Here is a 22,579-nt window from a genome sequence, read left to right as displayed (position 1 = left end):
TTACCCTTCCTCTCCATCCCTCAAAGTTACAGTAACTGAGCATCAGAATATGGAATAATGGTTGGATTTCTCTGATCAAGGCCTTCCTGTGAAGCTCGTGAAGAATTAAAAGGTGATTTTACAAAAAAGGAGGCTCTGGTGTTTCAGATACCCTCAGGAGTACACTTAAGGTTATAAATCATACCTATAACAAAGTCTCTTCCTGCATTCTTAACTGCCAAGAAAAACTAAATGGTCCTTGCACTCTAAGGATATGTAAAGAGAGACTTCAGGATATAAACTTGTACAATATATAGCTAGTTTTTAAATGATCTACATTTTTCTTATGTTTTTAAGTTTACAAGTTTGTTTGTTTTTAAATTATTTGACCATGGATATCAGTCACTTCTCAAAATTGGAAACTTTCACCTACCCAGAAAAGATTAGCTGTCTGTGAAGAAATTTTTTATAACAGGATTACAGCTAACAAAAAGAGAAAAAGTTTCCTGCTCTTTACTGCACATCTTATATTTGTTTGGACTAGTACTAAGCCTTTAAAAAAGTTTCTTGTCTAGAATATGTAAAACAGTATTCTAGATATTGCTTCCAAGAGGATGACTTTTTCTTCAAAACATGATTTTCCTTGAAGATAAACACAAGTTCAAAATACAATGTATGTAGTTCCTACGTATAGCCACTGGCTGCTTACCTAGTACAAGATTACTTTTACAAGAGTCTATTGCTATTGAAGATGTCTTGAACTCTTACGATCTGGTATAAAATCCCTCCTCTCCCCCCTCCCCCCAGTTTCATATAATGATCCCAGGAACTTCAGAACACTAAACTGATAGCTCCATCCAATACAGTCAAATGCCCTTCCAACAGTTAGGGATATAAAAAAAACCCAAGATCTTTGGCGAACAAATCGATAGCATTTAATACATTTTAAATTTATACTCTTCTTACTGATTCTGGTAGTTAGGAATCAGGAGGATGGGATCCTAATTCTCTGACTACGTGCAATTTAAATTGAGTGAGGCACACTGAATTTTCCTTTCAATACAGGAATGTTCACAACTGTGTGCTTTAGTTATCAAAATTGTTGATTAATCAAGAAAGATGAAAATTTTTTAGATGGCAAGTTTTTATTGCTATTTAGAGTTTGCCATACACACTACTGATCTGCATTTCTGCTTGCTTCATGCATTTATGGAATTTAGCAAATGTCTTCAGAGCTAACAGAGCTCTGAACTTCTTCCAGCAAAGACAAGAGTAAATATTTTGATATTTTAAACATACAGATTAATGAACTATTTTAACTACGTTTTCTTAGCTAGGAGCACTTATCCTTCCCATCTCTTCTGATACTGAAATCCTTAAATAGTTCTCTGGAGTGTACCTTACATAATGCAAAACCCCACAAAGGAAAGAGAAGCAAGTCAAAACTCCCAACTACTACAGAGCACAAAATAGCTCCATAAACCCCTTCCCGACTTCATTGTGGGTTTCACAGGTGGTGGCACTATAGAACTGAACTCTTAATCATATACTGTGTGACATCCCCATTAGTCAACTAATATAGCACAAATTGTTTCATTTGCTCAATCTTCATTATAAACAAATCTGGAATAGCTTTTTCCTTGCCAAAAAACCTTAAAAGACTACATCACCGATTTCTCAGGATTAGGATACTATTTAGTTTATAAAAACATGTAAATATGATTTGAAAAAGGCACGAGTTCTCAAATACTGTAAAAGGTTTAGTTTCCAAACAATTTTGCAAGTATCATCTCAATCAAGAAGATAAATATTCTCTTATCAATCTATAACACCCGGGTCACAAAGGTCCAGTCAAAACACAAGTTGTTACAGCTCAAAAGTAGATACCGAACTAGAGGGGAACTATAAGAATCTTCTTTAACAATATGAATTTACATTAAAAAAGTTTAATCATCAAATTTAATCTTTTTGCCCTGGAATGCTGTAATTTGAGATATTTGTTCCCGACGCTTCTTGCTTGCTTCCCACGAAGGATGAAGCGGTTGCTCTAAATGCTTTTTTTTATTTTCATACTTTACACCTGCAGCTTTAGCAAGGTGTGTTCTCTTTACCCGTAGTTCATTTTTTGGAAAAGCTGTGCATAAAATACAATAAAAAACATTAAATGCAACTATGTCATGAACATATACAAAACCAGGTAATACATACTATAAATACCTTAAAATAAGGGTAGATATTTACTGGAAGCCAATATAACTAAACCAATATATAATATGTGAGACATACCATATAATCTCCAATATCCATTCCTAATGAGACACGCACAATATATACATATGAACACATGATTATACTTTATACTTTTTTTTTTTTAAATACCCAGAAAGATTGCTAAGGAGGAAGAAAGATTATCCCTCTTCTCACAAATCAGCAAACTGCTAGTTTATGAACAGCAGATATGCTCAAGATGATATGATTAAGATGGCAGAAGGCTCTCTTTCAATGCAAAATTTGTGTGGAATTTAATTACCATTTTAGAGTAGCGCTTTCAATATGAGATCGGCATATCATTTCTTTGATGCAGCAAAAAAAATTCTAATCCTTAAAAGTGCAGAATGAGCCATAATCTGGGTAAAATATTCAAGTGGCTAAAATAATTTGCTGGGATGAACCACTTGATGAGATTGAGGGTTGTATTCTGTCACTTTTACTCACACTCAGGTTGTACCTTTTTCCATGAGTAGTTTCATGGAGTAAGATATTAACGCGGGGAAAGGTGGCAGAGTACAGACCTGTAGGATTATTTCAAACCATGGAAACGTATAACATCAAACAGTTTCTACAAGTTAAAGGACAAGTGCAATCTCTTGACGACTCAAACAGAAATATCTGAATAAATGTCACAAAGGGCTTGTCTACATGAACATTTAGTTTGTGGCAAGATGGGGTGGGAATCTACCCTGCTGCAGACTAACTATCTATGTAGACCTTGATGATGCACATTTACGGTTTGATAACATTCTTTGATCTAGTCCTCTCTGAAATGGAACTAAACCAAAGCACATTAACATATTGTTAATGTATGTCAAGAGGGTCCACACAGGCTAGCAGGGAGGTAGATTCCCACTCCAGCTTGCCGCAAACTAATTGTTTTCATGCAGACAAGTCCTAAACTGAAATATGAAACAAACCAGAATACCTCACTGTGATTAGCCCTACAGGGATAAGTGTAGCTTGACAGGTTTTACTTTGGCATTTTAAGGAATTCAAATGGAGCAGCAGTACCATGGATACATACCTGTTCTTCTGTTTTTGGAAGTCTGATAGTTAACATTTCTAAAAAACAAGAAAATAATATTAAAGATCTTTCAAGAAAAGAATAATAATAAAAGATTTGTTGGAAAATATGGCCAATTCCACCATACTTGCTGGATAATCTATATGGCACTAGGATATGGTAGCAATAAACGGCTTTTGCTATTGGTTAACACTGAAGTGAAACTGACATGAAACCAATGCAAGAACTATATACAATTTATATTTTTGTATATAACTGTGATTTTGGTTGTTGGCTCATCTTGAGCTTTTGAGTTCAGCTTTTATGAAGCTCAGGAGCAGTTAACATTGGTGTGAGCATCTTTTTAGAACTTTCTATTGATACTGACACAAATAACTTTCCTGAGCAGGGAAGAATTTGAAAAATGCATAACGGTCAAGGAAGAATGATGTGACTGGATACAAAATGTCAATCCAAATACTCTGAGCAGTGATTGGCTGAAATTCTGCTCAGTTGATGGAAATATTACAAGTCATAATAATTACTCTATAATTTCTGTAACTGAAATGGAAAAGAATACCTCTTCATATTTTTGGATTTCTGATCAGATCTGGACAGAGAATTGCAAAATACTGATTCCAACTTCATTGCTTTTGCACTTGGTTTACTTTCTTCTGTGAGGACATTTTGCATCGTCATAGACTTTGAGTCCTTTGTTTTGTTTAGTAATGCTTCGAGTCTTTTCTTTTCCTTTGCTGAAGAAAGGTCACTATGTGCCACTTTCTTCTTCTTTTTCTTTACTTTGCCGATGAAGAAATCATCATCGCTATCACTATCTTCAGAATCGGATGACTGGTTATAAAACCTCTCTTCCGTGCTGTCATCAAAATATTCTTTGTTATCAAATTCTTCCATATCACTAACATCACTCTTTGATTTGTTTGTTATCCCGAACCTATTCGCACTTGTAAGTTTTTTTCTTTTTGGCCAGTCAATTGTCGTTTCTGTTTGATCCTGAACTATGGCATGTTCTTCTGAAGTTTGTAATGACAAATCACCCAGAGAATCTGTTCTTTCAGTTTCTGAAGATTTCTGCTCACATTCGCTCTCACAGATTTGTTTATTTTCTATGTTAGTAGCCGTTTTCACATTCATCTTGGTTTTAGCTTCTTGCTGTTTTAGAACCAGTGTATGTGTCTGGTTATCTAGATTGCTATTAGAATGTTGCCTCAATTTAGGCTTTTGAGAATGCTGTTCTTCTGATTTATGCTCATACAAAGATTGAGTTTTAGGTGGCTTCTGTCTTGCATCCTTAAAGGCTTTTACAGCAGCTACAAAAATAATAGCAAATAGAGTTATTGCAGCATCATACAGTACATACATTAGTTAAAACAACTTTCAAGTGGTTATGACACTAAGTTTGCAAGTCAGATCCACTATGCTGAACAAGTATGAGATATTTTTGGTGCCTTCACTAGATCATTTAGCAAGTAAAAGTAAGGGCTGAAATGGCTTGAAGTAATGTCAAAGAGGAAAAGTGGGGAAATCAGAACTGAGTGAGGGCTCCTATTGCATGTAATGAACTTCTCAGGATCAGATGATTTTCACTGATTCAAGTTAATGTCAGGTGATATTTTGAGTGTGGAAAAACTGCAAACACACATGTTACACACACACACACACACACGTGCCTGTCATTAGCTAAGGTTATTTCCACCATAACCTTTTTTCACAAGCTAATTTTTTCTGGAACATTCACCCTTTGCCCTGGAATTTTCCATATCTGCTTTCTGCCCAACAGCGAGCACAACCAACATGCCTCAACCTTCTTTTAGCCTACGTCTACACTGTACACCACTAGATGTGGTGTGTAGGGTATGTGAGTGCTGCGGTGAAAAGCACGCTATGTCCATACTGGAAACAGTGCAAACTGCTTTAGAATACTTTGAAACCCCCCTTAAATACCTCCAATATAGAGTCTTTATAGAGTCAATATAGGTGCTGCCCTAAATATGATTCAGCACCAATTTAGCAGAGGCTTCTGGATTTTATGAATTATATAATCCCTCTCTCTGCTAGCTGCTATGCAATTGAGAGTTTTACACCTATTAACCAGTTTAGTAGTTAATATTACAAAACTATTTTAGGTCTGTGACTTCATCTTAGCTAGTTGGCTTAAGTTTGGTAATAAAAGTGTGTAACAGTACATACACCTATTAGCAAACAGTGCATACACCTAATAGCAAATACTGTCAAGTATCAGAGGGGTAGCCGTGTTAGTCTGGATCTGTAAAAGCAGCAAAGAGTCCTGTGGCATCTTATAGACTAACAGACGTATTGGAGCATGAGCTTTCGTGGGTGAATACCCACTTTGTCGGATGCATGTAGTGGAAATTTCCAGAATAGCAAATACTATTACTGTGGGTTAAAAAGCAGAGAAAAATATGGAAGCAATTTAATATTAATCAGAAGTGACCAACATATTCAGGCTATAATAAGTCAATTCATTATTGACACACTATATATATTTATATTTTCTCTCTTTATTAAAAATTCAGTTCCTTACAGAATAAAAGGAGCCTCGGTGTTCAGAATATAATTGTAAAACCTTTAAAATTCATCTGTGGCGCTAAGGCAAGTATCCCTGTTTGAGACAGAGTGTAATTATATTACCTCTTCCAAAACACCATTTTTAAGGGACAGAACAAGATAATGTGCATAAACAAATACAGGAATTTGAACAAGATGAGATTGTCTATTTCATACCTTTAATATCAGCAATTTTTGTCTTTAACAGTGGGTGTGTTGCTAGTCTAGCAGTTGCTCTGTCAGCTGCAGTGGAATTTGGCTGTATACAACAAATAAAAAAGTAAGTAAGAAATGTTATATGGTGATAAGGTGGTTGTGTAGATTTGCCTGATCCATACTACAAGATACGCTAGTGACAGATTATGGACCTCCCAGCCTACTAAAAAACAAACCAAACCCCAAGACAATACAAGTTTAAATGTTACCAGGCCTGCTCACCACACATTTGTCTTAAATTAAAATCTCACGTCATCCCAAGGAGCATGGAAGAATTTGACTATGGGGCTATTGATAAGAACATCACAAATATGCACCATTGCAATTGCCCTATTGTTAAATATGAGTGATATTGTTGATGTTTCTGTTTAAGAATAGATTGTCTGCACATCTTCCTGGCTTGGATAACATACTACAATTTTACATTCACTGCATATTTGCTATATTGGTCTAAAATAATTCAAAAAAAGGCTGAAGAGGACTGTATATACAAGGCCACCTCCTCTTGGCTGGAGGGGTAATTACTGTTAAGTCAGATAATATTGTTCATCTTCCTTTTTTGATAGCGCTCTAGAGATTAAATTTTGAAGTCATTACTATTATTTCCAATAGTGCTCACAATGTATTAGGTGCTTTCCAAACATGAGACAACATTGCTCCTTGTCTCCAAGAACTTTTCAGTCTAAAAGGCAAACAGACGAAGGAGTAGAGGAGAAGTGTACATATGTAAATAAAGTAGTCAAAGTAGCAAATGGCCACATCTTAGTAACACAGTTTGAAAAATACAACACACTTGTGTTTTTTAAATAGAGGTTATGACAAGACTGTGGATAAATAGTAATAAGCAACCACCTGACTTCCTGTAGGAGTCACAGTAGAAGTTAACTTTTAGGAAGTATCTGAACATGAAGAAGGTAGCAACCTTGAGGACTAGCTCAAAGAGGGTGGTTTGGATAAAGGAATAGAGAGTAGAATTTGTGAGAGAAGCAGGTGGAATGAGGCATCAAGGCTGGCATTGTTAGCACAGCAGAGGAGATAAGGGAAGATGGATAGAGAGAAGGGTGGATAAGAGTTAAGGTGCAGAGTTAACACAGGGTCTTGAAGGCAAGGGTAAGTTTAAATTTGATGCAGCAGAGCAGAGGAAAGCCACTGGAGGGATTTAAAGAGCAGGGTAACGTGGTCAGATTGAAGGGCAAGGATAATATTGGGGTTTGTGTCTCTTGTATGAAGAGATAAGGGAGGCATGGGTGTCATGGAGGCAAGAGGGAGGAATTTATAGTAATTAGGGTTAAAGTACTATAGATGGTGTTTCTTTCCTTTCCTACCCTGTGATTTTCAATTCCTAGTTCTTCATATGTTGGAAGACAACCGGCGGTTATTAGAAAGACTGTTCATCGCTCACGACGTTGTCCTCACTTTACTGCAAAAGTTCTTAATGGGCAAAACTGATTGAGAAGGCATCTCAGATACCAGGAGGATTTTGTGGGGTAGAGGGGAAAGGAAGGGGGAAAGAAACTCCAAACGCAGTACTGCTAATAGCCCAGTGTTTATCACCTGGAATGTGGGAGACCCAGGTTCAAGTTCCTACTGTGCCTGGTTTGGAGGTGAGTGCCCTAAACATCAAGCTACTGGCAACACTAGGTGGGTTTCTCCCCCTCATTCCATATCCGAATAAAAACAAAATTTCAAACTCTCTAACCTCTTTGGAAACAAATGTTTTCTTGCCAGCCCTAGGGAAAATGTTACAAAAATAGTGAGGGAAACTCAACATCTTAGCAGAAGACCATATTGTTTAGGTCATATTTCTTGTTTGATGAGATGATTTTCTGGGCTTGTGAGTAATTTCCCTTCTTCCCAAGTCCCCTATATTGCAGAAATCTTTCCTCAGGTCAAGGAGAGCCGGGAAACTGTTCCCTTTGCTGACAGTCTGCGATTTTCTGAACATTGTCCAGAGGAGATGATCCAAGAGACGTACATGTTCCATCTCCAATGGGCCTCAGCTGGCTTACTCGCAGGCTGGTTTGGCCTAGAGGACTTGAAGCCTGAATCCAGATCCCATGTGACAACGGTGCATGCTGCTCCCAGACTGCTGGGACACACTGCTCATAATTGCTGAAGATCAAAAGGTATTTTCTTTGGAGATTTTTCTATAGCTGGAAAATGTATTTTTGAACTTAATTAATATACTTTCCCCCTCAGACGCTTCCTGTGGGTTTAGAAAGTGTATACCATAAAGTTCACAAAGCAGCAGTAGCTTCTGTGCAACATCTGGTGTTCTTTAATTCAAGTATTTATGGAAAAGGGTTTAAATTTATTTGCCAGTTTATATGGAATACTCACATTTTTCTTATAGAAAAAAATACCTGCAAACACTATCTACATTAGGAGATAGCAGCCATAAACATAAAATGTGACATTCTTATCCTTAAACACTTCCTATTTTTTGACTTTTTGGCATATCCAGGCTTATGGAAAAACAAATTGAACAGAAGTGTTTTATATGATGGAAAACACTGACAGAAAACCTAATTTAGAAGGAAAAATGTTAAGTCTATTCACAGAGAAAAAAAATCATTAAATTTGATTATTTATGAAAATGCTGGAATGGTAAATATTTATTCATATGAAACCATACTATTTCTTGTACCACTTTTCACTAATCTGTGTCTTTCATACAAGTCTCATAGTATTCTCAAAGGTAGACATTATCCCCATTTTACAGCCTGAGAAACTGAAGCACAGATTAGTTTCAGTGACTTACCTGAAGTCATAAAGGAAGTTTCTGGCATGCAACAATAAAATCCTGGCTCTCTATCAAGAAGTTTACACTTACAAAACCATTTACTTAGATATGCACGAACAGAAATTATTTTATTTTTTGGTATTTCTATAGCTGTCTTTTATCCAATAGATAATATGTTAAACTAAAACAATGCTAAAAATGTAAAAGTTGCAATGTGAAATTCAAACTATAAGAAAATGCTTAAGGCTGCAGGCACAATCACATCTCTATCTTCCTGTGCATATGCATTTTTGACACTACCTAATTGCATCACAACATATTATTTCCATAGGATCTTCCTCCCTCATTCAGCATCCAGTCTGGGAGGTGCAAAGTGAATAAAGCAGTCGAGTAATATATGTTTACTGTTCAGTGACTGGCTCCTTCTGTACTCAACATGCAACCTGGGCAGTCATGAGATGCCAACATTGTCTGGCTATACCGGAAAAAAGACAGGAGATATTTGACATAGGTTTAATCAGATGTCTGGGATTACCCTGCAGATAAAAGTGTACAGTGCAGGTAACCCCATGTTTATTCCATAATTAACCAGGAGGCTTTTACCAGCTCCCCCTTTTTCCATCCAGGTCCCTCCAGCAAATCCATTGCCAGGAACTTACCATCCACCCCTTCCTCATAGGAGGGTTAAGGTGGGCTATAATAATAGGGGTTGGCTCCGTGCCGTACCAATCATAGCAGTCTCCAACCAGCCCCCATTCGCTCCTTTACCAACACCGCTTTTTATGTGCTTTTCCAAACCATTTATCTGGTCACTGTATACCTTTCCTATGGAGTACCTGCACTGAACATCCGCCACAAGGAGGCGAAAACCATTAGCTTGGCTGCTTCCTCCCAAACCCAGTAAGATTCCCAGACCTCACCTAATGCCCTCTTTTATATCAGTCAAAAACATGACAGCACCCAATTCTGAGAGGTGAAACCCATCCTCCTGAAACAACTCTGGTGCTCCATATACTATGCCAGGATGTGAAATTACTGCCCCTTCTAAGGTCCCCAGGAATTTGGCCACCTCCCTGTTCACATACTTCCTGGCCTTGTCCACCTTGGGGGCCTCATGGCTCCCTGCCAGATCCTGTGCTGAAGAATATCTGACCATGCAATGTTAACTCCTGGAAAAATGTCAAGGATCAGCCTCAAGTCCCTCCTTGTTCTGAGCATTAGTTCCACCTCTTTAAGCATTCCCAAATTGTTTTCCCCAAGGTGTACCACAACTATATTTGGTGGCCAGTGATGGGCCCGCACAGCATACAGCAGCTGTATCAGTTGATCCCATAACATGCCCCTCTTTGCATGCCAATGAGAACTGCTTCACCACTGAAGCCCAGCTGTGAACCCTCAAGCAACTTGGATGCTTGCCTAAACAATACTGTGCCTGCAGATCCACACCATTTCATGCAAAAGGGAGGGTTAAGATACAGGGCTGTCCCTTTTTAATGCCTCATTCCTGGGGGACAAGTCAGTGACCTCGCTGACCCTTTGCAGCAGTTTTCTATCTCCTCCTTCTCCCAAGCCCTAAAGCACAGTTCCCTTGTTTGGCCAGCCAGCCAAATACCCATCCGCTTACAGGTGCAGGATGGTCATTTTATCGAGGGGCTCCTTCAAAACTTTTTAGCCTCGTTAAGGGATGCACATATTTATGTTGATTTACAATAACTTAAAAAGGAATCGGTCTGTCAACAACTGCCATGTCTAGTTAAGCTTCGTGAGTGACATTTTATGCTAGTTATATAAGCTACTTTTCATACCTGAAAACTATATATTGAGGGGAACCAAGAACACCAGCACTGGCTCCTCAAGTTCTGAGCTGGGGATGGGGAGGTGGGCAATGGAAGGGAGAGGTGGACTGCAGCAGCTGCAGGATTCCCACTCAGTTGACCCAGCCTCCTCACCTCTCTATGCAATGTTGGGGCAGCTGCCAAGGGTCAGGGGTGGTATGGAGTGTAGGGACTACATGCAGTGACTTTCATAAGCTTTTAGCAGCACTGTAGGTGAGACTTCCTCTTGCAGCAGCAGCCTGAGTGAGCAAAGAACTCAGCATGAGCGTCAGTAAATGTCAACAGAGATGACCCTAGCATTTTTGAGTAGGCTTATGAAATGTTTTCAGCTGTAGCTGACATCTGTCCACAGGGGTGCTGGAACAATTTATATAAAGGCGGTGCTGATGATGGAAACCATGCATTTGATGTTTGTTATTACTACTTCAAGCCAGAGAGTGCGGTAGCATTCCCAGCACCCATAGTTCCAGCACTACTGTCTGTTCACTGTGATCACACTGGCCTAAGGATTTTGTGGAGGTTTAGCAAGATACTTCACAATAAGACCCAAACTTCACTGAAACATTTCACATAAGAAGTCAATACACGCAGGCAATCTTAAGGTCCCCTTTGGTTTCTATCAGTTACCATTTTCAAGGTAATCTTTATAAGTAAAAATCCTAGAGCAGTGGTTCTCAAACTGCATTGCACCATGACCTCCTTCTGACAACAAAATTACTACATGATCCAGGTAGGGGGAGAGGGAGCCAAAGCCTGAGCCCCACTGCCCTGGGTGAGGGTGGAGCTCAGGCTTCAGCCCTGAGTTCCAGCAAGTCTAATGCTGTCCCTGGTGACCCCATTAAAATGGGGTCACAACCCACTTTTAGGTCCCGACCCACAGTTTGAGAACCGCTGGCCTAGAGGCTTGCTTTATTTTATTAAAATGAAAGCTGATATGATTTTTTAGAAGGGCCAAAGGCCACTTTTGGTAACCAGGGATTTTCCTGAACCACCTTCTGCTTATCAGCAAACATGCATAGAGAAATTTGGAGAATGAGGCAGCAGTCTGGAGAGTCTGTCCCTGTGCAACAGGTGATAACAATGAGTGGCATCAGTGCTGTTGACTCTTCTTTTCTGGTGGAGTCTGGCACCCAGGTGCAACCTTGAATATCCAACTTTCTGAGCACGGCTGAAGAGCAAGCGCATTGCCCTGTTCTATATGTGTGGCCTGAGACCAAGGCTAACCACTTTCACACATCCTGTGCATTTAGCCCTATTCCTCTTATAAAGTGAAGTATATCCCCAAAACGTTGGAGGCTGTGCATCCTGTCCTCCAATTACACTACAGCCACACCTGCCTCTTTCTTCCATCAAAAAAGAATGAGTATACTTGAATATGTAAATGAGTTTCTATCAGTCTCTCACCCCCTTCCTTCAACAAGCATAAGTGCTGGAAGAAGGGGTGCTGCCACATCCCTTGTCTTGACGTGGATTCCATTATACACAGGGTTTACAGTTTGACTCAATGGCTCTGAGCACCTCCACCATACAAATTGTTCCAGCAACCCTGTCAACAGGAGGATTTTCCAAGATGTATTCCCCTTTCCTCTTCCAAGAGGATTTTCAAAGACATAACTCCACTTCCCATCAGAATTTTGCAAATGGTTTTCATGTGAAAGTAACTTTTATAGAGATTTTCTTTGCAGGATCTGATGTAAAAAATATCCACCATACCAACATTTTCACATAAAAGGGAAAATTCAGAGGCATGAAATTGCCTGGAATGAATTCAGAAAGTTTTTTTCCTCAAAATTTTGAAAAAAACCCCAAACCCTCTTCCCCACACTCTTAATTGGATTTATATTAATTGACTTGGTAGTATTAAGATGACATAATATATTGAACCTCTAATTAATGTCTTCCATGAAACCTCAAAGCACTTTACAAGTCTTAATAGATTTATAATACAACAAATGGTCAATGTAGTTCCATTGGATTAATCTGGCAAAACTAATTTAGCTATCTATCTAACAACTCTGTGAGCTCGGCAATTATTTTTTAAGAGTGTGAAACAGCCATAGAAAGATTAAGTGATCTGTCCAGTGACACTATAATGATCTATGGCAGAGCCTGGAATAATAATCAGAACTCCCAAGTGCAAGTTCTGTGGTGATCTACAAGCCATTATTATTCTTAACTTCTTCCTTTTGTCCATAGTATCAACACTACAACTGGTATTATAGTGGGAAACCACAGCAAAAAGTTCTAGGACAGGGCATGCACATGATCTGAGTTACCTACCCATGCAGGAGTTCATCCTTCCAGGCCTAAATTGACACAGCAGTCATGTTGATTGGTATTTTATGTTGTTTTTCTAGTGGGAAATTTTTCCACTAGAAAGTAGGTGGGTATTATACTCTTCATATTTGACTTTAGAAATTTCTTCAGTGTTGAAAAAAGTGCATTTACAAAAAACATTGCTAAGTTCCTATCAATAGGGATACCAGGTACACTTGTCCAAAAAGTTGTTTATGAAAAAAAAATACTGAAAGTAATTTGGATTATTCAGTTTTGCCTTATGAATTTCCAACTTTCTAATCAATTCAGGTTTTGTTGCCAATCTTAAATTTAATAATATATTAGAAAAAGTATTAGTATATTAAATACTGTAAGAATTCATATAGAAAAAGACGACAGCAGTGGTATTTATTCATCGGGATTACATATTTGTACAATTCTTTGAAAAGTTAAAAAACTATGCCATTGCTAAATATTTTTACTATTTGGTTTTTGCTGTGCTGAACAACAAAATTTGGCAAAAAACAGGGGAGCAGAAGAGATGCTAGTACTTAAAAACCAGGCAATCTCCATAAAAATAAGGAGATAATTAACAGTGATTGTGTTGCATCAATACAACATGGTCAAATAAGAGGGCTGAGCAAAAGACAGTACACTATTTGTAAGTGGATAAGAAATTGTAAATTATATGTAAAAAAATCTTACTAAAAAGATCTGTTACAAAATTGGAATGAAATCTTGAGCCATATTGTAAACATATATATAAAAAATAATTTCTTAACCATTTAACAGCTGATCCGAAAGCATCACACTGATTGTTTCACCTTTTCTGGACAGCAAAATGTGAAACTGGCCTCTCAATATACCAGTAGCTGATCATATAGCACTAAAAAGTGAAAATGGAGAATAGCCAGGTTAGAGAGAACTAGAGCAGGAAGTTGCTTCCAACAGGGAGTTGGATGTCTAAATATGATGGGAACTAGCCAACCTCAACAAGCTCCAAAAGAAAAGTCTGAAACTAGTATTGTTCTCACTGTTTCACATTACCACCCATTTTTAATGGAGAAGAGAACACAGGCTGAGGGTAGAACAAACTGTGCCCCTCAACTTATGTGTTGTAAGCCAATTTGGAGACAGAGTTCTGAAAAAACTAGGAGTTAGCAATAACTCGAATGCATCTTGAGTTCTCTGCAGTTTACCACTGACCATACCCCAAAAGCTCTCAGTGGAAGTAGATAGTAGAAATAAATAAGGAAAGTTCTGAGGATGGTGGCGTATCTCTATTTTAATGAAACTATGTGATGGCCCAAGAAAAGCGGCTGCTTGATCAAACTATTAGTTGAAAAGTTCTGGAACTAAAATCCTCATAGCTAACTTTTTATTACAAATTTAGGTTGCTGATGGAATGATGAAGACAGGGACTCCTGGGGATTTAACCTTCAAAGTATTATTAGGCAATTATGTGGCTCCGAGGCACAAACACAAACCCCAAAAGATAACTCATCAGGTATAGCTCGATAGAGCAGTTCATACCCACACAGACCTGTGACATGGTGGAAAAAAATCATTGCTGCTGCAGTTAGACTCAAGGGGAAGAGGTATGTTAACCTCGGGCCATGCTACAAAGGTGGTGAGGGCTAATGAGGACACACAGGGATAAATGACCTAGTGGGTATCTGGTACTGTTACAATAAGTGTGTCATTTTAAAAGCTGGATTTGCTATTGAAAACAAAAAGATTTCTTGGCATACTACACTCAAAGTCTACCCACAATTGAAAACAGATTTTCATCGTATGTGTTTAGCCATTTTTCTGAAAGACGTACCATAGAAATGGAAATTCAGTTCACTGAAAAACTATAAAGCATTTGAGATAAACATGTAGATTAACAACTTCTTGGCACTGAAAAGCAGATTTTCCAGCATTATGTTCATTAGGCAATATATGCATTTAGTAATGAGTAACACATGCCAGAACTGCTCAAGCAAAATCAAGGTTTCCATACATACCATAGAGGAATTGGAGATGAATTTAAACCCTGCGCTCAAAAATCCTATTGTAGGTATTTCAGCATTTGGTACATCAGTGATTCTGTATCATACTGGGAGAAGATCTGTTAGGTTCCTCTAGGCTACTGAGGTACTATTCCTTAGCCTCCGTCTACAGGCAGGTTTTTTTAAAAACCAAAATAGTTAAATTGTCACAGCCCTCTAGTGTAAATGAAGTTATGCCAGTATGTGGATTGGTGCTGCCCCAGAGCACCCCCTCATGGTCTGAGGTGGCCCTACGGACACCATGTCCTGAGTTCCATCTTAGTTCTTCACAATAATTTATATTCAGGCCAGAATACTTTTAATAATATGCCCCCTTGTGGGGTCTTATTTAGACTTTCCCAAATATAGACCATTGTAGCCCCTTCAGGACCAACTGTTCTCCTCCTTCATTCAGGAATTGTGCCCGCCCTCCTCCTGGACAACAACAGGTTTCCTCTTCTAGGCACAGGAGCCCCACAGCCATCGTTCTGGGGCTGTGCTAATATTCAGGCCTGCTGTAGCCTTAAACCAGCTTGTCCCAGCTGTCCCCCTTTGTAGCTCAGTCCTTTCCCCCGCTGGCTGGAAAAGGGCAGCAGTCCTTCCACGGTTGATATCTCTCCTGTTATGAAGGAGGAGACAGCATAGATGCTTCCATCCTTCCCAAGGCTTGTCCCAGTTGGCAGGAAGCCTTGCCCCACTCTGCCCTACAATCTCCTTGGTCCCAGGCCCTCACAGAAACAGTGACCTGGGATTCTCTCCCACAAATCCCCCCATCCCCAGCATTATCTATTCACCCAGGACCATCTTCCTCTGTCCTAATACCTACCTCTGCCCTTCCCGAGGCCTTTGTCCACTCGGAAAAGTCCCAGGAACCTTAAACGGATACACCCGAGGACAAGAGTAGACTGACCCCTAATCCCTACTATTTTTAAAGGAAACAGTTACACTGCTGCACAATACAAGGGTGTCTCCACACTTGCATAGCTTAGGGCATGTCTACACTACATCTTAAATTAACTTAGGTTAGGTCAATTTACAGCCACCACAGTAATTACTGTAGTATGACCCAGTCATATTCAAATGCAGACATGTATAGTGAGAATTCTCCATTCGTAAATGTAAGGGAGATGAATCTTTGACAGATTACTCATTTTCTTTGTTTACAGAACATTTGCATTAAACAAGTCTTAACAAAAAAAAGTTTTCAATAAAACTAAACAAAACCCACTTCCCTCCTCAGACAGATTTAATTTGCTTGATATCTGTGACATCATAACTCTACAACCCCTCCAGCTATCTGTATTTTTTTGGAGGAATGGGGTGGAAAAGCAGAACTGACAAAAAATGAAGTTCCCATGTAAAAACATGCAGATTTTCCCCCCCATCTTTTTGTTATCTACAGGGGTGGCTTGTAAGACTCCTTCCCCACCCCCAAAGGCCCAAACTTATTTTCCCCCTCTTTGTGGGTCAACTTAAAAAAACAATTACATTCCCTTATGAGTACATCACATATACAAATCTGAGACCCATGCCTCCAATTCAGGGATGAAATCAGCTCCCAGCCTCTAAACATGCAAGTGCAGGATTTCTTCTATCCTTTTCCAGAACTGTCCATGACATTTTCCCAGCACAGAGGAAACAAAATAATTTAGCATGGAGGAACAAGGAGGGAACATAGTACAATGCATAACTGCCCTTTACCCATCATTTCTGTGTATTCTCTCATTCACAGCACTCTGGGAAACATAGGCACATAAGTGTTTATTTCAATTTTCTGTTAACTATATCTTGGGCAAGGAGACCAGGTGTGTAAGGGTTTTTTGGGGGGGGGGGGGTGGAGGGAAGGGAGGGGAGGGTTGGTGAACTGGGAGCCAGTAGGTGGGGAGAGTGGGTAGATTAAGATTGGATGAGGAGCTGGGGCAGGTTGGGCAAAGAGACTGGGACTGAGAATTAGTGAAGTAGGGGGAGGCAATTTGAGAGGACCCAGGGTGCAGTGTGAGAACTTCCACTGGCTGGGCAAAAAGATTGGGACTGAGCTTGAGAAATGGGATGGGGCAGGGAGTGGAATGGAATCTGGAAGCCAGGACTGGAGAAAAAGACAGATTAGATGGGGAACTGGAAAGGTAGAGTCTGGAGATGAGAGACTAGCACTTGCTGGGCAAAGAGACTGGAATTAGAATGAGAAGCCTGGGGAGTGGAGGCTGGGACTGTGGGCAAGGCGCGGGGGAGGGGAGAAGAGCAGGGAAGAGACAGGGATAGGTTTGAAGGGATGAGGCAGAAGGGATCAAGCTTGGGGGCAATGGGCAGAGAAGTGTCTGTGCCTACTAGACCACAAATCCCTCCAAAACTAGGAATGGAATCCAAGATTCATGAACCTAAATTCTTCTGCTGCCAGCAAATATCTCTGAAACCCACTGATGCTTCTCTAGTGTTGGTACATGACTATTATTGGTTGCTTTGTTAGCTCAAGTGGCAGAGGTCTGCGTAGATCTAAAAGTTCCAAAACTGCTGATGACTCATGGGTCATGAGCAGTGCCAAATTATTCCAAATATGATGCCAAATTATGGCATTTCTGCTTTTTCAGTTTAATATTTTAAAAATATGGAATTACACACACAAAAATAAATTAAAGGACGAAGGTTACAATGCCAAGCCCTCAAGTTAGGAAATGCCAGAAAAAAGTTTCCTGAATGGTGAATAAAAATTAGTTATTTAAAAAAATAAATAAATAAAAGCAGACTTTTACAAATTTAAAGCAAATATGGCTTTTAAAAAAAAGTTAAAATTAAATATGAAATCGACAACCTATGTAAAAATTATAATTAAAATCATTTAAAATTAAATACAAAAAACATTAAAGCAGTACATTTTTGCTGCCAAATTTTAAACAAAGTCTGGTGGAAGTCCCCCACTGAATTGAAGTCATTTGCTAAGCAGATGGAGTTTGCTGGAACCAGAGTTTGCTGGAGCTAAACCAGATTTTGAAAGCAGCATCCTCTCCTGGAGGTGTAGAGAGAATATTTCTCTCATTTTTGTTTACTCAATTAGTTCAGTTCAATGACCAGTTCATTCAAAGTTAAGAACCCAATTGGAAGGTGAAAAATAATGGAATTTGTTATCTTCTTCCAACTTATTAATTAAAAACTAGGTTTGAGAGGATGACATCTACTAGTTCTAAAATCTTAAAGGACATGTTAAATGCAAAAGATGTTTTAATAAAAGTTTTGACCCCCCCCCATGTATCTCACACATTTAAGGTAGTTTTATTCAATAAAAAAGTAAAATGCTGTTTTGGGGCTTTTAAAATTGATTTTCCATCTAAATACAGCTTGACACAAATCATAAGTAAAAAAATTAATCTACTAAATAAGAACTGCATCATTCACCATTTTCTAACTATAAAAATGTAAAAATTAAGAATACAAATAAATGGAGGTTAACCTATTGAATAGCTCAAATAAATTTATATAGATATACTGTATCTGCCTGGTTAGCAAAAAGAAGCACAAGATTTAGTGAAAGGCTATATTTAGTTGCAAATTAACATGTTTTAAGGGGTATGAACTGAAGAAAATCAACGTCTCTTTCCAAAAAATAACTAAAAAGTATAAAAGAAAAACATGATTAAAATAAATTATTTAAATCAAGATTTCCTCCTCATTTCTTTAAAAAGCTTTGCTTTAAATCAATCCACCCCAATTGACTGTAGAGCCTTAAATTGGCCCCCTATGGATATGTATGGTACAGTCTTTAATTACATCAGGCCTGCACAATATGCAGCCCCTGGGCCACATGCGGCCCATGTGGGCTCACTGTGCAGCCCATGGGCAAGCAGCGGGGTGGGGCTGCTGGGTTCTCCCCCTGCCCGGTGGGGGGGGGGGGAGGAGCAGCACCTCACAGCCCTGCGCGTATGCGCTACGCTCCAACCGCCCTAATGCCAGAACTGCACGTGTCTCCATCTCCCGCTCCCCCCACCTGGTGTGTGGCGGGCGCGTCAATTCTGGGGCCCGCTGAGGCGGGAAGCGCTGGGCATGAGGCAAAGCCAGTAAGTGCCGAGCGAGGGGAGGGGCGCCCGGCCTGGGCTCGAGCCGCAGCTCGGGGGTAGGACTGGGCTGACACCCTCCCAAACCTCCCCTTCTGTTGGGGACGGGGAGGGGCGGGGCAGCTACTGCACTAGTTGGTCCCAGGGCCGCCTCTGTAGTGATGGCTGGGGTGCAGGGGTTGAACTGTATGTGGGCAGCCAGGAAATCTCCAGGGGTAGACGGGGGTGGGTGGGTGTGGGTGTGTGTGAGTGAGAGAGAGAGAGAGAGAGAGAGTTTGTTGCACCTGCCCTGCCCCGACTGCTGCCCCCCTTCCCTAATCCAGGGACCTTCCCCCTCCCCAGCCCCTATCACACTGCCCCCGCCCCATCAGGTCTCCCTGCGGCCCCTGTGTTTGTGTGTTGGACAGTCACATCCAATCCCTTCACACTGCCCCCCTTTTCCCTCCCCGGCTTAGTTCAGAAAATCCCTTCAAACTGTCCCCTTTTTCCCCCTCCCCTTATTTCATAGGGGGATGACGAGCCAAGCGGGTGGGCGGGCAGTGGCAGCGAGGCTTTATACGTGGGGGGGGGGTGAGGAGGCAAGTGGCGAGTCGGTGGCTGGAGGGGGGCATCCATTTTCAGTATTTTAATTTTTGGTATTGCTGTGTGAAGAAATATGGGGGGGAGGGGTGTTTCGGCTGGGCTGGACAGCGCTGGGGAGGGGGTGTTTTGGCGGGGCTGAGGGGTTTCGGCCCTCAGCTGTTTTCTTTGGAGTAATATGGCCCTCGCCGCTTTACGAGCTGTGCAGGCCTGAATTACATGATCACATTTTTTTTTCCAATGGACTTCTGCCTCATTCAGTGGACAGGGCGGACCTATTCTGGGGTTTAATCAGTCATCTGGAAAAAAATGTATGTAATTAAAGACTACCATAATGCACATGCATAAGTAGGCCAAACAAGGGCACCCTTAATTCTGGCATTTCTTAACGTTATAATAAATAATAATAATTGGAGATATACCTATCTCCTAGAACTGGAAGGGACCTTGAAAGGTCATTGAGTCCCTTGCCTTCACTAGCAGGACCAAGTACTGATTTTTGCCCCAGATCCCTAAGTGGCTCCCTCAACGATTAAACTTGCAACCCTGGGTTTAGCAGGCCAATGCTCAAACCACTGAGCTATCCTTTGTACCAGCCTTGATGTTCCTTTAATGTAGTTTTGTGTGTAGCTTATTCCTGTAAATTATGGGGAATAAAGTCTACTGATATAAAGCATCTTTATACCAATACAGCTCCCAAATGATTGTACCACTTTAACTATCAGTTTCTAAATGGATATAGTTAAAGTGGTAAAAATAATTGTGTAGACAGGCCTTAAGTATCTCTAAGTTCAGTTTAAACGATCCAGTTTTGAAGGCGATGAGTTGGTCACAGACAGACAGTTTTACACCTTAGTGCAACATTCTTCACATCTTCAATGGTCTTATGAAAGCCACAACCATCCTTGTTTGAAGTTAACATTTCATGTTTGCTATGGAAAATTCTCAGGGAACTGTGGTTTCATATACCCAGAGTCACCTCCATGTCAAGCAGATTTTAACAAACAAATGAACAAACCCCCCAACCCTATAGTGGTGATTCCTGTATATCTTCAGTTATTTTGTGTCTGTACTAAAAGAAACCATGTTATTTAGTGAATAATGCACATTGTTCTGCAAGGATTTTGAGTATGTAGATATAATGTAAAGCTGAGGCACACGTTATCACTGAATAGATTTCCATTAAAGGGATCCTGACAGTTCTTTATTGCACCCTGTATAACACATCTGAAATAATGGGGAAAGAAAAGCACTTCCATTCACGTATTATTTCCCTTTCAGTACTTTCAGCATAAATATGCTGCCATAAAGGGCAGCGAACTGAGAGCCTGGACACAAGCTTTATATATCCTAAGATGGTAAAGAAAGGGGATTGATGCAGAAGGCAGCATATTCATCTTTGGAGCAAAAAGAAATAGAATAATCACTACTGCTTCTGAGGAAATTTGTATAACTGGAAATACTCCCTGCTACATTAAATATGTTGGTGACAGAACTTCTAGTAGCTGCTATAAATATACACACACTATTAAAGCACAGAAGGATGAGTATTAAAGGTAGAGCTTCCTATCAGAAACATATTTTGAATCAAATTCTGCACTGAATGACCTTGTAGAATTTCCATTACTTCATCTAGAGTTTTACATTTACATATGAGGCCACAATTTAGACCCTAAAAAGCAGAATAAAATTTTTGATAGGTCCCACAAAAACAGCAGCTGCTTTTTGTTTCAAATTTCTTGGCATTGGAATAACAGCAAAATTCCTTTTGCCAAACAACCACTGTATATTTATTGACAAAACTGCAATGACCGAGTCAGATTATTTTTAAATGGCGAATTTTGGGTGAGAATGTGCTGCCTATAATTAAACACAGAAATACTTAAGTGAAAGACATCAATGACAAGCATATTATACAAAATATAAAAGACTAAATAGATTGAACAGCACATTAATAATAATAAACCAATAAAGAGAGAGGACTGCATACAGTAGTTATTTCTCTATGGTTTATGGACTGTGAACAGAACTTTTTCATAAGCAAAGAACATTAAAAATCCACAAGTAATTATCTGGTTATGCTGCTATTAAAAGGCACTAACAACAAAACCAGAAGTTTTATATCACTAATAGGAATCTATCATTGCAGGAATGTTTTCTGTAGTGAACAGACTTTATTTGGGAACAAAATGAAAACTGCAGTAATTCTGTGCCTGTTCTAAAGCCCTTTGAAGTCAATGGAAAGACTCCCACTGTCTTCAACAGGCTTTGGATCAGGCCCTTTGTGACTTTTCTAACATATACACACACACAAATCTCTCATATACACAGAGAATTACACTCTCCCAGAAAGAGCATTGTTTTTGTTTTCTACACTTTCTATCACAAAATACTTTGTTAAAATGAAGTTACGGATACAGAAATGTATTTAGGAAGGTTAAAAAAAAGCAAATCCCCTCAAATTTCAGAAAAAAAACTAGGAAATGCAGTTAATGTTGTGCTTCTTAAAAGACATTCAGATTCGCCCTGCCTTGGAGATGCCTGCTGCTGCTACCATCCTTAATAAGGATTGTGAAACAAGTGCCTTCAGAAGGCTCTTTTCCACCATGAATTTGTAAAATGCTTTGTGTGTACAATACATGACAGTAAGGAAGACTATAAAGCAGCACAAGAATGATTTGATTAAGACTGAGGTATTCTAGTTTTTATAGTCACTGATAAAATAGAACTGTTTGATATGGTTTGATAAGGAAACATGAAGCTGATTTTGTTAAGGCATCATTAGGAAAGTTAGTTTACGTGCTTTGTTTGCAAAATGCAACCTGGCCATTGAAGGTTATTTTTAAAACTTAAACATTCTTCTTTAAAGACAATATACATTCAAAACGCTGATATATGCCTGAAATCTCAACGTCATCTGAAAATTATGTGATGAAATTTCCCATTTTAAAAAAAAATAGTTATAACATGGGACTGTGTCATATATTTACATCCAAAGTGGAAGATGT

General features: G+C 39.4%; 1 protein-coding gene across 6 annotated transcripts in view; it reads right to left on the bottom strand.

Annotated features, from left to right (window-relative positions):
* Positions 1 to 891: 891 nt before the first annotated feature.
* SRFBP1 (serum response factor binding protein 1) overlaps positions 892 to 22,579 on the bottom strand; it is a 116,432-nt gene continuing 94,744 nt past the window's right edge. For all 6 annotated transcript variants that reach the window (XM_039545012.1, XM_039545006.1, XM_039545009.1 and 3 more), the window contains 4 exons: positions 6,023 to 6,104; positions 3,837 to 4,587; positions 3,278 to 3,315; positions 892 to 2,113 (listed from right to left, as the gene is read on the bottom strand). In XM_039545012.1, coding sequence (XP_039400946.1) covers positions 1,926 to 2,113; positions 3,278 to 3,315; positions 3,837 to 4,587; positions 6,023 to 6,104 — 1,059 coding nt within the window. In that variant the 3' untranslated portion in view covers positions 892 to 1,925. The remainder of the gene's footprint in view (positions 2,114 to 3,277; positions 3,316 to 3,836; positions 4,588 to 6,022; positions 6,105 to 22,579) is intronic.

This window comes from Mauremys reevesii, linkage group 6 (assembly GCF_016161935.1).
Source record: "Mauremys reevesii isolate NIE-2019 linkage group 6, ASM1616193v1, whole genome shotgun sequence".
In the NCBI taxonomy this organism is placed as follows: domain Eukaryota; kingdom Metazoa; phylum Chordata; order Testudines; family Geoemydidae; genus Mauremys; species Mauremys reevesii.
This window is presented reverse-complemented; position numbering and strand designations above follow the sequence as displayed.